This window comes from Neoarius graeffei, chromosome 2 (genome assembly GCF_027579695.1).
Source record: "Neoarius graeffei isolate fNeoGra1 chromosome 2, fNeoGra1.pri, whole genome shotgun sequence".
NCBI lineage: Eukaryota > Metazoa > Chordata > Actinopteri > Siluriformes > Ariidae > Neoarius > Neoarius graeffei.
Genome location: NC_083570.1, coordinates 52,033,314 through 52,049,611, shown reverse-complemented (window position 1 = coordinate 52,049,611; position 16,298 = coordinate 52,033,314). Strand labels below are relative to the sequence as shown.

At 44.2% G+C, this 16,298-nt stretch overlaps 1 protein-coding gene across 1 annotated transcript in view; it reads right to left on the bottom strand.

Moving 5' to 3' along the window:
- Positions 1–16,298, bottom strand: part of snupn (snurportin 1) — a 48,032-nt gene that overhangs the window by 9,137 nt on the left and 22,597 nt on the right. Inside the window, exons 2-4 of the mRNA XM_060914379.1 lie at positions 14,355–14,519; positions 4,792–4,966; positions 2,058–2,162 (exon numbers count right to left, since the gene is read on the bottom strand). Of these exons, the coding sequence (XP_060770362.1) occupies positions 2,058–2,162; positions 4,792–4,966; positions 14,355–14,512 (438 nt within the window). The 5' untranslated portion in view covers positions 14,513–14,519. The remainder of the gene's footprint in view (positions 1–2,057; positions 2,163–4,791; positions 4,967–14,354; positions 14,520–16,298) is intronic.

The following is a 16,298-nucleotide window of genomic DNA, read 5'->3' as shown; positions in this document are numbered from 1 at the left end:
CTGGTGCCACCATTAAACTTTTGAATTTTGTCAAAATATTTCACCCAGTGGGCAGCACGGTGGTGTAGTGGTTAGCGCTGTCGCCTCACAGCAAGAAGGTCTGGGTTCGAGCCCTGTGGCCGGCGAGGGCCTTTCTGTGCGGAGTTTGCATGTTCTCCCCGTGTCCGCGTGGGTTTCCTCCGGGTGCTCCGGTTTCCCCCACAGTCCAAAGACATGCAGGTTAGGTTAACTGGTGACTCTAAATTGAGCGTAGGTGTGAATGTGAGTGTGAATGGTTGTCTGTGTCTATGTGTCAGCCCTGTGATGACCTGGTGACTTGTCCAGGGTGTACCCCGCCTTTCGCCCGTAGTCAGCTGGGATAGGCTCCAGCTTGCCTGCGACCCTGGAGAACAGGATAAAGCGGCTAGAGATAATGAGATGAGATTGCACCCAGTGTGTTTTCTTACCAAAAGGAACATAAAAACAAAAATGCATCATGATTGGAGGAACTTTTCATTTTTAGGGGGCAACTGATGCACCCTAATGTTCATGTGGGTTTCCTTTGGACTCTTTGGTTTCCTCACACCATCTGCAGGAGTAGTGAAGATAAATTGGCCTTAGGTGTGAATGAGTGCATGAATGTGTGTGGGAATAATGCCCAGTGATTGGCTGCTGTCCCATTTTCAGGCCAGAGAGTGGCTCCGGATCTAAAAGTCATTAATTACCAACATAAAACACTACTAATGTGCCTTCTTGTAGTATTCAAAGCCTTCTTAAAGTCATACACATTTACTTCCAACATAAATCAGCCATCATCGTCTTCTCCCTTGTCCAGCACTGTTGCCAGGTCCATGCGTCATATTAATTGGAGCATAGTTTTACGCCAGATGCCCTTCCTGCCACAACCCACCCAATTCCAGGCTTAGGAAATATTCACACCTAGGCCACCTGCATGTCTTTGGACTGTGGGGGAAACCGGAGCACCCGGGGGAAACCCACTCAGACACAGGGAACACTGTTCTAGTCAAGTCCCCTCATCACCCAGTTTATTCCCCCCCACCGACACACACCTCATTCAAGCCATAACTTTAAACTCATGTTTGAATCTATCACATTATAACGCAATACCAAATTATCATGTTACAACATGAAATATTTCACGTAAGAACATGAAAATATATTGTTAAACTTTTTACATTATTCCGCGACACTGATTTTTAACTTTTTTCTGGTGTGACAGCAATACGCTTCTGTAATCGTAACAATGCCATGGCAAATGCATACTGTAATCAAAGTTAAAGGCAGTCCAACAAAATATTAGTGTGTGACTTGTATTTATTTATTTTTTTGGGCAGGGCAATGGTAACTAAAACAGGGCATTTTTAAAACACATTAAAAACCGTGTAAATGTTAATACGGTGAAGTTTACGCTGAGAAGGTAACATGTTAAACAAAAAGGGCTGGGGAGAGAATAACTCTTTATAAATGCTACAACTAAAGCGATACCTGGAACTAACTTCTTTTGTAGATGCTCAACATTAAAAGCAACCATAATTGGACAAGTGTGCCGTTACTAGAAAATCCCACCAACCCGTCTTTGATTGCGTTATTATAACAGCTCGTGTTTTATTTCTCATACTACCATCTAATTAAAATGAGTTATCTACTTCAAAACGTATTCATATCCTTCTCAATGTTTTAAAAAAAAAAATTAAAGAGGTGTATTAACATTCAGCGACAGCCCTCGAACCAATTTCATGAGGCCCTTATAACACAAATTCATGTCCGAGTTCAATTTCCTGTTCGACACGGCATTTAAATTCTGCTTGCATGGAGAAATTAAAAATCAATATTTCCTCATGAATAAAAGAGCAAGTGGAATGGTGGCCATTATGAATATTACATCACATCACGAGGCTTCTTTGCCTTTATGAAAAACAAAAAGACGACTTCTTTTTCCCTGAGGTTTGAGGCAGTTAGTGAGGAAAATGAAAAAGCCAATCATGACATTTTTATACATCAGTAATTAAAAAAAAACAGATACAATATGTTCATATAGGAGAGTGATTAGTCCAAACCTTGGATGCAACGATGAGCGAGCGCTTCCCCACAGGACAGACCACCAGCAGCCAATCGGTGCCAAGATCCACAGGGACGTCCACCAGCCACTCTGACAACATCAGCTGTACAGAGAGTTTAAAGTTTAAAACACAGCCCTGAACTAATGCTCCACAGGACCAGTCTGTGGTGCGGGTCTGCAATATTTCAACATTTTAATTATCAGCCGGTATGATATGAGCTGTAGGAGTATTTATTTAAAAAAAAAAAAAAAAAGGCCAAGATGAGGCATTATGAGTTAGCAGAGAGTATTTCTATCACATTCAGAAACAGGGAGGCAAATGTGAGAACCGAGATAATTTCTTCCACTATTAATGTCTTACCATACACTAAGCTTAAATGCTATAATTATATTATTGTCCCTACATGATATTACGTTGCTGTGATATCCAGTGTTGTTTATCGCAGATTATACAGTGTCCAAAAGTCCAGAACCAATTACTGAAGTTCAGCAAATATATCCATTCAAACACACTACCGTTCAAAAGTTTGGGGTCACCCAGACAATTTTGTGTTTTCCATGAAAAGTCACACTTTTATTTCCCACCATAAGTTGTAAAATGAATAGAAAATATAGTCAAGACCTTTTTCTGGCCATTTTGAGCATTTAATCGACCCCACAAATGTGATGCTCCAGAAACTCAATCTGCTCAAAGGAAGGTCAGTTTTATAGCTTCTCTAAAGAGCTCAACTGTTTTCAGCGGTGCTAACATGATTGTACAAGGGTTTTCTAATCATCCATTAGCCTTCTGAGGCAATGAGCAAACACATTGTACCATTAGAACACTGGAGTGAGAGTTGCTGGAAATGGGCCTCTATACACCTATGGAGATATTGCACCAAAAACCACACATTTGCAGCTAGAATCGCCATTTACCACATTAGCAATGTATAGAGTGCATTTCTGATTAGTTTAAAGTGATCTTCATTGAAAAGAACAGTGCTTTTCTTTCAAAAATAAGGACATTTCAAAGTGACCCCAAACTTTTGAACGGTAGTGTACGTTGAGAAAAACCCAAAATGAGAAAAACAAGCATGCTCCGAGAGCACAATATCCCCCGCTGGCAACTAGGCCATAACTCTGGTAAAATGCTACAGAACTGAACGAAACTGCAATCTGCGTATCACCAACATATAACAAAGAATCCTGTCAAGTTTCGTGAAATCCCTCCAAAAATTGTGAGGGGAGTTGATTTCCCTTCCTGGGATGGACGGACATCGCCAGGACATGATCCCCCTTCGGGCCTTTAGGCCAGCGGGGGGATAAAAATTGTGAGGGGAGTTGATTTCAGAAAGCAAGCACACCTTGATGAAACTGCCAAAGTACAAGTTTGTTAATAATCAAGGGCATAACTCTGGGAAAATTTGCCCAAATTAAATGAAATTTCAATATGCGTATAACTGTCATATAACAAAGCCTTTTGCCAAGTTTGGTGAAATTCCTCCACAAATTGCGAGAAGAGTTGAATTCAGAAGAACCTACACCCTCATGAAATTGCCAAAGTTATTTAAATCAAGGGTCAAAACTCTGGTAAAATTTTCACAAATGAAATGAAATCGCAATATGCGTATTACTGTCTTATAACAAGGCCTTTCGCCAAGCTTCGAGAAATTCGTCCAAAACTTGTGAGAGGAGTTGATGTCAGAAGGAAAAAACACACTCATGAAATTGTAAAAAAGCACAAGGTTGTTAATCAAGGGCTGTAAACTCTGGTAAAATGCAACTGAATTGAACAAAACAATAACCATACTACCGACATATAATAATGCCTTTGGCCAAGTTTCGTGAAATTCCTTCAAAAATCGTGAGAGGAGTTGATTTCAGAAGGTGAGCACCCTTCCTGAGACGGACGGACGGACGGACATCGCCACGACATAATCCCCCTTCGGGTCTTTCAGCCAGCGGGGGATAAAAATGATAAAGTAGCTGAGAAAGTGCATAGAGTGGTTTGGGTAAATCTGCGTAGATTTTTTGAACTCTCCAATATCAACAAACATGTCCTGAAAGCCCTGCCCCCTTTTCCCATCTCCTGTGTTCTCACTTTCTGTCACGGTAAACAGAGAATGTTTATTAACATGCAATAAAAACCTATCAGTGCATATTCAACTTAGCCAACATTAGACAAGTCTATTTATTTAACATCAGTTTGATTTTTTTTTAAATTAAAGATTTTTTTAAAAAATTAAGATTTTGACTAAAAAGGTTAAGCAGATCTACAATAAAGTGTCAGATCTAAATCTAACACTTTACAAACCGTGTAAATGCTGATAATTAGGAAGTGAGTCAATTTTGTTAAATTTTTTTTTTCCCACCGAACAGAGAAAATGTTGACCATGTGAACATTAGACAACCAATTTCAAAAAAAAAAAAAAAAAATTACGTCAAAATGTTCAGTTATGTTTTAATTTTTTATTTTCACTATTTACGGAGCATTCCAGTAGAATCACTTAAACACTCACCATCCAGCTGAGTTTTCCCTGAATGAATGCCTGTTAATATTATTCCTCCCTCTCCTCCTATCCTTAAACATGAAATGGCAGAAATGCTCCTTTTCCTGTCTTTTTAGGCTATCGCTTCTGGACGATTAAATCGTTTATTGTGATATTGATGATTTTTCAGTTTTAAAATATCACACAAGCATACCGTATGCTATTTGACCTAACAGATAGTCTACATGTTCATGCCGTTATAACCTGGTTGGCGTAGTGCTTTGGCAGCTTTTTGCGTTGCTCAACCTCCATCCCTTCTTCTTCTTCCGTCTCATCCTGCTGCTGGCTTTTCTGTTTCTCCTTCTCTTCATCACTGTCGGTCCCTGTCCAGTCCCCCTCTGCCAAACGGCGGGCATGATTCACATAGTTCAGTCTTTTTCTACCAAAAAAAAAAATAAATAAAATAATAAATTCTTTAGGAACAGCATTTCCTCACAAGCTGAAACTGCATTATGCAAATACGTTAAAACTCAACCAAGAATGCGTTCGTTTCAGACATAATGAACAGCACATAGTAAATTTAAAGAGTATATCTTTTCGAAATGTATAAACAGCTGTGTTTGTGCTATGAACTAAAAATCATGAGGGAAAGTTATAGGAAAAGAATTAACAGCATAATCAGCTAATATTCTATCCACATTCACGGGATATGAGCAATTATGCACTCTGATTGGCTACTCGACTACTAAATTATCAGCTCATAGACCGTGAGTAGGGAAAAACAAAATGGCGGAGCGTGTTGCTGAACTAACTGAGGACCCCAAAAAAAGAAAAGTATTTTATGGTGAAAGTGTATCTTTTATTTTTCAAGAATTACTATTAAAGTATTTTTCACAAATTACTGATAATACCGATACAGATGTTTTGTATAGTGTTTATCAAATTTGCAAAAAATAAAAATGCTCCATTTCTCAAAATCCAGTGAACATGAATATAACGAAACAAACAAACCTCGTTGTACATGGCTTATAACCACCTTGAAGTGCTCACGTACGACTTGATTTCGTGGAACAACTTATTTCATTTATTTTTATCCAGTATAGTTATATTCAATGTTGAGGAATGCCTTTACCATGTTATACCAGCTATAAGCAGCCGTTCACTCACCAGCCTCTTTTTTCCTGTCTCTTCAATAAGATAAAACACAGCGCGTCAGGTTGTAAGAAACGTAAAGTGCAAACCTCTCTGTCCTGAAGACTTTCCCGTTGTAAAATGTCAATACTGGAGACCTCTTCCATAAATGTTTCATAAGCTTACACACCTCCTTGCAGAAAACTTCACCACATCAATGATACATTTTCATTTGGTAAATAGCACGTGGTGCATCTGTCAGAAACATCCCTGGGAATTAGCTGCTAGTCTACAGAAACAGAATGAGGGCACTGAAAAATAAGCCTGTGATTTGCTTTGCAGTGACTCTACTGTCAGAGCTGCTGTTATAGAAAACACCTTCCGAACAATTAGAACTCATCTCATTATCTCTAGCCGCTTTATCCTTCTACAGGGTCGCAGGCAAGCTGGAGCCTATCCCAGCTGACTACGGGCGAAAGGCGGGGTACACCCCGGACAAGTCGCCAGGTCATCACAGGGCTGACACAGACAACCATTCACACTCACATTCACACCTACGCTCAATTTAGAGTCACCAGTTAGCCTAACCTGCATGTCTTTGGACTGTGGGGGAAACTGGAGCACCCGGAGGAAACCCACACGGACACGGGGAGAACATGCAAACTCCACACAGAAAGGCCCTCGCCGGCCACGGGGCTCGAACCCAGACCTTCTTGCTGTGAGGCGACAGCGCTAACCACTACACCACCGTGCCGCCCACACAATTAGAACTATTATGTTCATATCTAGGTACACACACACACACTAAAAAGAAGCAACACTGGGCCTCTTTGTTTAATCTTTAATCTTTGTTGCATGTAAATGTTTGTGCAAGTCAAAGAAAACTAAAAATTGTTCCACCAGTGTCAAAAAAAGTTTCACGAACACTGATTTTCTTCGTACTTGCATGTGTATGTTGATCACCTGTAAAATGCACAGCTTGTTCCTGACACAGCTCATTTGCATTTAGTGACACCCACAAAATTCCATAAAAGGACAGAGCTGGGAGCACAAAATGATCACAGTAACGTGGACCTACTTCGATGCTAATAATAATAATCCATCAGATGAAGCTTTTGTTTACAGTTTATGCCATTTATTTTGTTATAATCGAGTGATTAGTTTGTCAATTTATGGGTTTGTGTGGAGTCTTTTTAAAAAAAAAAAATCTTTAATGGAAACAAAAATAAATCTGGTTTTCACAAAATATTCTCAATGATGCTTTTAGTGCTAGTGAACTAGCATGAGGATGCATTTTCAACAATAGGGGTGTTCACACGGCACATATTTGCATCGATGCTGCACCGATGTATTTTGTTGCGATATATCTTACACCGGTGTAAATTTTGTGGAGCGTTTACACGTCACAAACCTGCTTACTAGAGAGAAGCGTGTTAGCACCGGTGCAGCCCCACTTGCGTTCACACGGCAGTTTTTGCGACCGTGCTATACGACAGTAATAATGCGGAAATGAAATATGCGCATGCGTGAAAATGTACTTCCTTTTCCTGGTCGTCATGGCATCACCAAGCGCCGGGAAAACAACGTGGATAAAGACACCAGTGTTGCCAGAAACTGCTGATGTTTTCCAGCCCAAAATAATATGTTCAAATGCGCCAAAATGCACTTAAAACCACCCAATCTGGCAACACTGGAACACATGCAGTTCTGTTGTTGATATTCGCCATTTTGGAAGCGGAAAATACCAGGATGCAAATTATGCAATGCCCGTATGTAATCAACTCTCCTCACGCGTAGCGAGTCTACCCCTGTAGCGTTCAGACGTCCCATTTTATAATCTGTGCTGCCCCGCAAACTAGCATTTACTCCGGAGTAAATTTCTTAAACCACCTCCCGAGCAGGATTAGATTTGTACCGGTTTAAGCAGCTTTCAGGGGCTACACCGGTATAACTTTGTACCGTGTAAGCGCTCTACCGGGGCAGCCCCGTTGCTACACTGGAGTAAAAGTTGCCGTGTGAACACCCCTAGAGACTCCAAAGCTCTTCAATAAGTTGCTCTGAATACAGGTGTCTGCTAAATGCTGTAAACGTCTCATCTCATTATCTCTAGCTGCTTTATCCTGTTCTACAGGGTCGCAGGCAAGCTGGAGCCTATCCCAGCTGACTACGGGTGAAAGGCGGGGTACACCCTGGACAAGTCGCCAGGTCATCACAGGGCTGACACAGACAACCATTCACACTCACACTCACACCTACGGTCAATTTAGAGTCACCAGTTAACCTAACCTGCATGTCTTTGGACTGTGGGGGAAACCGGAGCACCCGGAGGAAACCCACGCGGACACGGGGAGAACATGCAAACTCCACACAGAAAGGCCCTCGCCGGCCACGGGGCTCGAACCCGGACCTTCTTGCTGTGAGGCGACAGCGCTAACCACTACACCACCGTGCTGCCCTGCTGTAAACGTAACCGAAGCAATTTAATCTTGACAGTGCATTTCAGATATAAAAAGTACAGTACAATCCCAAATCAGAAAAAGCTGGGATGGTACGTTGAAACTGAAAATGATTTGTAAATAATCTTTGACCTGTATCGCACTCAAAACAATACAACAGCACATTATTTGATGTTTTAACTTAGGAGTTTAACTGTTTTTTTCAAAATAAACACATTTTAATTTTGATTCTTGTAACGTTTCAAAAATCGTTGGGATGGTGAAGCATTTATCACTTTGTAATGTTGCCATTCCTTCTCACAACATTTCAAAGATGTTTAGGGACTGAAGACACCAAGGGAAGAAGATTTTCAGGTGTTATTTTGTCCCATTTTTCCTACAAACCAACCATAAGGTGTGCAACAGTACAGGGTCATCGTATTTTAGTGTTTCAAAATTCTCCACACATTCTCTATTGGGGACAGAGGGGACAGGCACTCTCTTCTTCCATAGTCATGCCTTTGTAATGTGTGTAGAATGTGGTTTTGCATTGCCTTGTTGAACTCTCCCTGGAAAAGCGGTCGCCCTTAAAGGCCAATTTATGCGGACAACGCAGTCCTCGCAGATGGTGTCGCAGATGGCGTCTGCGAAGCCCCCCCCCCCCCCCCTTCGCAGACACTCTGCGCACCTCCCAAAAATTGTTACCACCGCAGACAGCCTCGCAGACAGCGTCGCAGACAAGAGGGCTCTGATTGGTCCACTCTACATCCGCTGTACACGCACTTCCGCTTCCCTACTTTCCCGGTTTGTTTTGTTTTCACGACCGCCATTTTTAAAAACACGAGCAAAGATGGAGCAGCACGAAGAGCGGTTGATCGAGGAAGTGAGGAAGTACGTACATCTATATGACTCCAGTTCTAGTTATTATAAGTAACTGGAGGATAAACACTCCACTAACCACACCCACCAACTACTCCTAGCGATTTCGCGACTTCGCGCCCCCTTGCGTTGTGGCGGTGAATAACATCGCGCACGCCTATTACTCCCCGCTCAACGATAAATTACAACTGTTTGCGAAAAGCTATCTGCGAAAGCCTTGTCGCAAGAGCATGCAGAGGCCTTAAGGCTGCATATGTTGCTCCAAAATCTCAGTGTACTTTTCTGCATTAATGCTCCATCACAGAAGTACAAAGTTACCTTTACCAAGGGCACTGACACAACCCATACCATGACAGACCCTGACTTTTGGACTTGTTGCTGGTAACAGTCTGGATGGTGCTTCTTGTCTTTGGTCTGGAGCACATGGCATCCATTTATTAGTTTTTTTTTGGGGGGGCTGGACTACTGATTTGTCGGACCATAAAACACGTTTCCACTATGTGATGGTCCATCCCAGATGCCTTGGAGTCCAGAGAAATAAATGATGCTTCGTGACAGTTAACATAAGGCTTCCTTTCTGCACAGTAAAGTTTTAACTGGCATTTGTGGATGTAACTCTACTGCCATGCTTGACAAAGCATTTGCCAAATTAATCCCAAGCCCATGTGGTTATATCAGCTATAGATGAATGTCGGTTCTTGACGCAGTGCTATCTGAGGGATCAGAGATCACGGGTGTTCAGCTTAGGCTTCAGCCCTTGCCCTTTACACACTTAAATTCCTCGAGTTGTTTAATGATATTATGCACCGTAAAGTGAAATATCCAAATCCCTTCCTATCTGTCTTGAAGGAAAACTGTTAACATTTCAATAATTTTCCTCTTGCATTTGTGAATAAACTGGAGAGCCTCAGTCCATCTTTGCTCCTCAAACACTAGGCCTTTCCTGGATACTGATTTTGTTCCAAATCATGATTACAGATCACCTGTTTTAAAATCACATTAATTGTTTTACCTCATTATGAGCCATAATTGGCTCAATCCCAACTTTTTTAAAAAAATTTTGCAAATCTAAGAAGGGATGTATATTAACAAATGAAACGAAGGTGACCAGGCACCCATCTTCGACCGCTTATCCAGATCTGGGTCGCGGGGATAGCAGCCTAAGCAGAGCAGCCCAGACTTCCCTCTCTCCAGCCACCTCCACCAGCTCTTCCGGGGGAAAACCGAGGCATTCCCAGGCCAGCCGAGAGATGTAATCTCTCCAGTGTGTCCTGGGTCTGCCCCGGGGTCTCCTCCCCATGGGGCATGCCCAGAAAACCTCCCTTGGGAGGCATCCAGGGGGCATCCTAACAAGGTGCCCAAACCACCTCAACTGACTCCTTTTGATGTGGAGGAGCAGTGGTTCTACTCTGAGTCTCTCCCAAATGACCAAGCTTCTCACCTTGTCTCTCTAAGGGACAGCCCAGCCACCCTGCGGAGAAAATTCATTTCTACTGCTTGTATCTGCGATCTCATTCTTTCGGTCACAACCCATAGCTCGTGACCATAGGTGAGAGTGGGAACGTAGACAGACTTTTGGCTCATCTCTCCATTTACCACAACAGACCAGTTTAGCATCCGCATCACTGCTGACGCTGCCCCAATCCGTCTGTCCAACTCCTGCTCCCCCTTACCCTCACTTGTGAACAAGACCCTGAGATACTTAAACGACTCCACTTTAGGTAGCAACTCCCCCATGACCAGGAGTAGGCACTCCACCCATTTCCAGCTGAGCGCCATGGCCACGGACTTGGAGGTGCTGATCCTCATCTCAGCCACTTCGCACTTGGCTGCAAACTGTCCCAGCGCATGCTGTAAGTCACAGATTGATGAAGCCAACAGGACCACATCATCCGCAAAAAGCAGAGACATGATTCTGCTGCCACCAAACTGGACACCCTCTGCCCCTTGGCTGTGCCTAGAAGTTCTGTCCAAAAAAAGTTATGAACAGAACAGGTGACAAAGGGCAGCCCTGGCAGAGTCCAACATGTGCCAGGAACGAGTCCAACTTACTGCTGGCAACACGAACCAAACTCCTGCTCCGGTCATATAGGGTCCGAATGGCCCGCAGTAATGGGCCCTTAACCCCATACTCCCAAAGCACCCCCCACAGGGCACCCCAAGTGACACAGTTGTAAGCCTTCTCCAGGTCCACAAAACATGTGTAGACTGGTTGGGCAAACTCCCATGCACCCTCCAGTACCCTTGCAAGGGTAAAGAGCTGGTCAAGTGTTCCATGACCAGGACGAAAACCACATTTACCCCTTTTCCACCAAATCAGTTCCAAGGCTGGTTAGGGGCCAGTGCTGGTGCTGGTTCACAACTCGTTCAACTTGCGAACCAGCTGAGAACCAGTTTGCTTTTCCATAGCTCTGGGTGCTAAGGGGAGCCACGTCATTACGTCACTGTATATGTCAGTTACGTCGCTGTGTTTGTATAAACCTTGGCGCGAACATCGAAGCAACAACACTGAGAAGAAGCAGCAGCAACAACAATGGATGACTGCTGCTTTACTGCATCCATGATATCTCATCGCTTATTTAAAAATGGTGCCCTCTCACGGTCTTGCCATTGTTGTTGGTCTTAACAACTCCGCCCCCCCGCTGACATAAGCAGTTCTTTCCTCTAGCCCATCAAAGAGCTGGTGCTACCCTGGAACCGTTTTTTTTCTGGCCCAGAGCCAGTTCTTTGTCAGTGGAAACAGAAAACCCGGTTCCAAACTAAGCACTGGCCCTGAACCAGCCCTGGAACTGATTTGGTGGAAAAGGAAGGGGTAAATTGTTCCTCCTGAATCCGAGGTTCGACTATTGACTGAACTCTCCTCTCCAGCACCCCAGCATAGGCTTTCCCAGGGAGACTGAGAAGTGTGATCCCCTATAGTTGGAATACACTCTCCGGTCCCCTTTTTTAGAAAGGGGGACCACCACCCCAGTCTGCCAATCCAAAGGCACTGTCCCCAACCTCCAGGCAATGTTGAAGAGGTGTGTCAGCCAAGACAGCCCAACAACATCCAGTGCCTTCAGGAACTCAGGATGAAGCTCATCCACCCCCGGAACCCGGCCACTGAGGAGCTTTTTAAAATCACCTCAGCAACCTCAGCCCCTGTGATGGGCGAGTCCTCCCAAGCACCCTCTGCAGCCTCCTTGGAAAACATGAAGGTGGGATTGAGGAGATCCTCAAGGTATTCCTTCCACCATCAGATTATGTCCCCAGTTGAGGTCAACGGCACTCCATCCTCGCTGTAAACAGTATGGACAGAGCACTGTTTTCCCTTCCTGAGCCGCCGGACGGTTTGCCACAATCTCGTCAAGGCCGACCAAAAGTCACTTTCCATGGCCTCACTGAACTCCTCCCACACCCAAGTTTTTGCTTCAGTGACCGCCAGAGCCGCATTCCACTTGGCCTGTCGGTATCTGTCAGCTGCCTCTGGAGACCCACTGGCTAACCAAGTCCAATAGGACTCCTTCAGCTTGACGGCTCCCCTTACCGCAGGTGTTCCACCACCGGGTTTGGGGATTACCGCCATGACAGGCACGGACAACCTTGCAGCCGCAGCTCTGCACGGCCGCCTCAGCAATGGAGATGCAGAATATGGCCCACTTGGACTCAATGTCCCCATCCTCCCCCAGCTCTGCCGGATGTGGCAGTTGAAGAGCCGACAGACGGGAGCCTCTGCCAGACGTTCCCAGCATACCCTCACTACTTATTTGGGCCTGCCAGGTCTGTCTGGCCTCCTCCCCCACCATCTGATCCAGCTCGCCACCAGGTAGTGATCAGTTGACAGCTCTGCTCCTCTCTTCACCCAAGTGTCCAAGACATACGGTCGTAGATCAGATGAAACGACTACAAAAAAGTCAATCATCGATCTACAGCCTAGGGTGTCCTCATGCCACATGCACTTATGGACACCCTTATGCTTGAACATGATGTTCGTTATGGCCAAACCATGCATGGCACAGAAGTCCAACAATTGAACACCACTCAGGTTCAGATTGGGCAGGTCGTTCCTCCCAATCACACCCCTCCAGGTCTCACAGTCATAGCCCACATGAGCATTGAAGTCCCCCAGTAAAACAATGGAGTCCCCTCATGGTGCACTGTCTCACACCCCACTCAAGGACTCCAAGAAGGTCAGGTACTCTGAACTACCATTTGGCGCATAAGCGTAAATGACAGTCAGAGACTGTTCCCCGACCCGAAGGCACAGGGAAACAACCCTCTCATTCACTGGGGAGAACTCCGATGTTCATGCACCAAACTGGGGGGCTACCAATAGGCTCACCCCTGGCAACTCCAACATAGAAGAGAGTCCAACCCCTCTCCAGTAAATTGGTTCCAGAGCCCAAACTATGCATTGAGGTGAGCCCAACTATATCTAGTCAGTACCACTCAACCTCAGGCTCCTTTCCCACCAGAAAAGTGACATTCCATGTCCCAAAAGCCAGTTTTGCCAGCCGGGAATCAGTACGCCAGGGCCTCCACTTTTGGCTGCCACCCAATCCACAGTGCACTGGACTCTTACGGCACCTCCTGTGGGTGGTGGGTCCACAGGAGAGTGGGCCCATGTTGTTCATTCAGGCTGGGCCCAGCCAGGCCCCATGGACATAGGCCCGGTCACCAGGTGTTCGCCAACGAGCACCTCCCCCAGGCCTGGCTCCAAGGTGGGGCCCCGGTATCCCTGGTCCGGGCAAGGGTACTCGGATACCTGTTTTTCCTTTCATAAGGGTCCTTTTGAACTGCTCTTTGTCTGACCTCTTGTCTCAGACCGGTTTGCCTTGGGAGACCCTACCAGGGGCAATTACCCTGACAACATAGCTCCTAGAATCCCTGAGGCACTCAAACCCCTCCACCATGTTAAGGTGGCAATTCAAGGAGGGATTAATCACCTGTTTCAAATCACATCATTAATTGTTTTACCTCATTATGAGCCATAATTGGCTCAATCCCAACTTAAAAAAATAAAATAAAAAATAAAATAAATAAAAAAAAAGTGTTGCAAATCTAGGCAGGGATGTATATTAACAAATGAAATGAAGTTGACCAGACAAAACATGAAATATCTCTGGTTCATACTGTCTGCAATGAAATACAAGTCAAAGTAAATTTAGAAATCATTGCTTTTTTTTTTAATTTACAATTTTCATACCATTCCAATTTTTTTCTGATTTGGAGTTGTAGATTATATGATCTGAAGTTGATCTAGTCAGGGTTTACAGTCTTTTTAAGCATAAAATACATGTACTCAGGAGCACAAGTAGGTTGCAAATTTTTCGGAAAAATTATGGGACTTTCATGAACACTTGAATAAACACCATTAAAAGCTTTAACAGTCACCATACTTACTGCTTCTGCTCTTGCAGGAATTTCCTCCTGCGCTCATTCTGCTCCAGAGCATTGTATTTGCTCTTGTACTGAGCCAGGCGAGGATGCGGGGCTGAAGTGCTGTTTGCTTCTTTGGTTACACAGAAGCTGGAAGACAGGGCCTCAGTCAAGGCATCCATGACAGACCTACAAATAAAGCAGTACAAAACATCTGTATGGGCTGAGAACACAATCATACAGGCCCATGTCAACAGAAGGGTGGCACTCGGAGTAATGTCAGGGGCTGGCTTTCTTATTTGCAAAGGCCCTAGTGTTGATTCAAGTTTTCATTCCAGACAAATCCACATCTATCTACTATTAACTTTAAGAGCAAACTGATTTGTTAAAACACCTACACTCTATGGCCAAAGGTTTGTGGATACCTGACCATGACACCAAAATCTGGCCTCATGTTAGATGAGGAGGTCCAAAGGCAGTCAGCATTCCAGTTCATCCCAAAGATGTTCAGTGAGGTTAAGGCCAATTTATGCTGACAACGCAGTCCTCGCAGACGGTGTCGCAGATAGCGTCTGCGTAGCCCCCCCACCTTCGCAGACGCTCTGCGCGCACCTCCCAAAAATTGTGACCACCGCAGAAGCCTCGCAGACAGCGTCGCAGACAAGAGGGCTCCGATTGGTCCACTCTACATCCGCTGTACACGCACTTCCGCTTCCCTACTTTCCCGGTTTGTTTTGTTTTCACGACCGCCATTTTTAAAAACACGAGCGAAGATGGAGCAGCATGAAGAGCGGTTGATCGAGGAAGTACGTACATCTATACGACTCCAGTTCTAGTCATTATAAGTAACCGGAGGATAAACACTCCACTAACCACACCCACCAACTACTCCTAGCGATTTCGCGATTTCGCGCCCCCTTGCGTTGTAGCGGTGAATAACATCGCGCACGCCTATTACTCCCCGCTCAACAATAAATTACAACTGTCTGCGAAAAGCTATCTGCGAAAGCCTTGTCGCAAGAGCATGCAGAGGCCTTGAAGGTCAGTGCTCTGTGCAGAACATGCATTCTTTCACTCCAAACTTAACACACCATATTTTCATGAAGCTTGCTTTGAATACAGCTGCACTGTCATGCTGGAACAAGATTGGGCCTCTTAGTTCCAGTGAAAGGAAACATACACACACACACACATAGTGTGTGTACTGAAGCTAATAGGAAGTTAAGAGGCCTTGGAAAGATAAGAAGGTTTGTTATCAATATTGCCATGACATTCTTATCCAAGATGACATTCATGTCACTGTATGTCAACTACTGACCATAACTCTGTGTGTGTGTGTGTGTGTGTGTGTGTGTGTAATGAATGTCATCTTGGATATGAATGTCATGGCGATATTTGGGCTTTCAGTAATTTCTTTGAACTGTTCTTTTTCTGTGGCAGAATGATTGTACAGCATACATCTTTAATTAAAAAAACCAACAAAACACAAACAAACCCCCCCACTACAATTTGCTACACAAGTTTTAATTTTCTTTGGGTTTTCTGAAATCAACACAGGGTCAAAATTATACACACGGTCAAAAATTTACATATGCTCACTTAGATTATTAATTCAGAGGTGCTGAAACTTCCAAAATGTCTCTTACCTTGCCAAGGCCTCTTAACTTCCTGTTAGTGATCATGAGTGACCACAGCTGGTAGCTTCTCTGTGCCTTCATAAAAAGGATTTGTTTACAGCACTCGTTGGATTGACCAACACACAGTAAAATGGGGAAAGTCCAAGGAGCTCAGTGCAGATCTGAGAAAGAGGATTGCAGATATACACAACTCCAGAATGTCTCTTGGAGCAGTATTGTTTTCATTATCGATGACAAAATTATTTCGTTAACGCACCTTTTTCTCATGACTAAAACGAGACAGTGACGAGCTAAACATAACTCTTTGATCACGAAAATGTGACGAGACGTA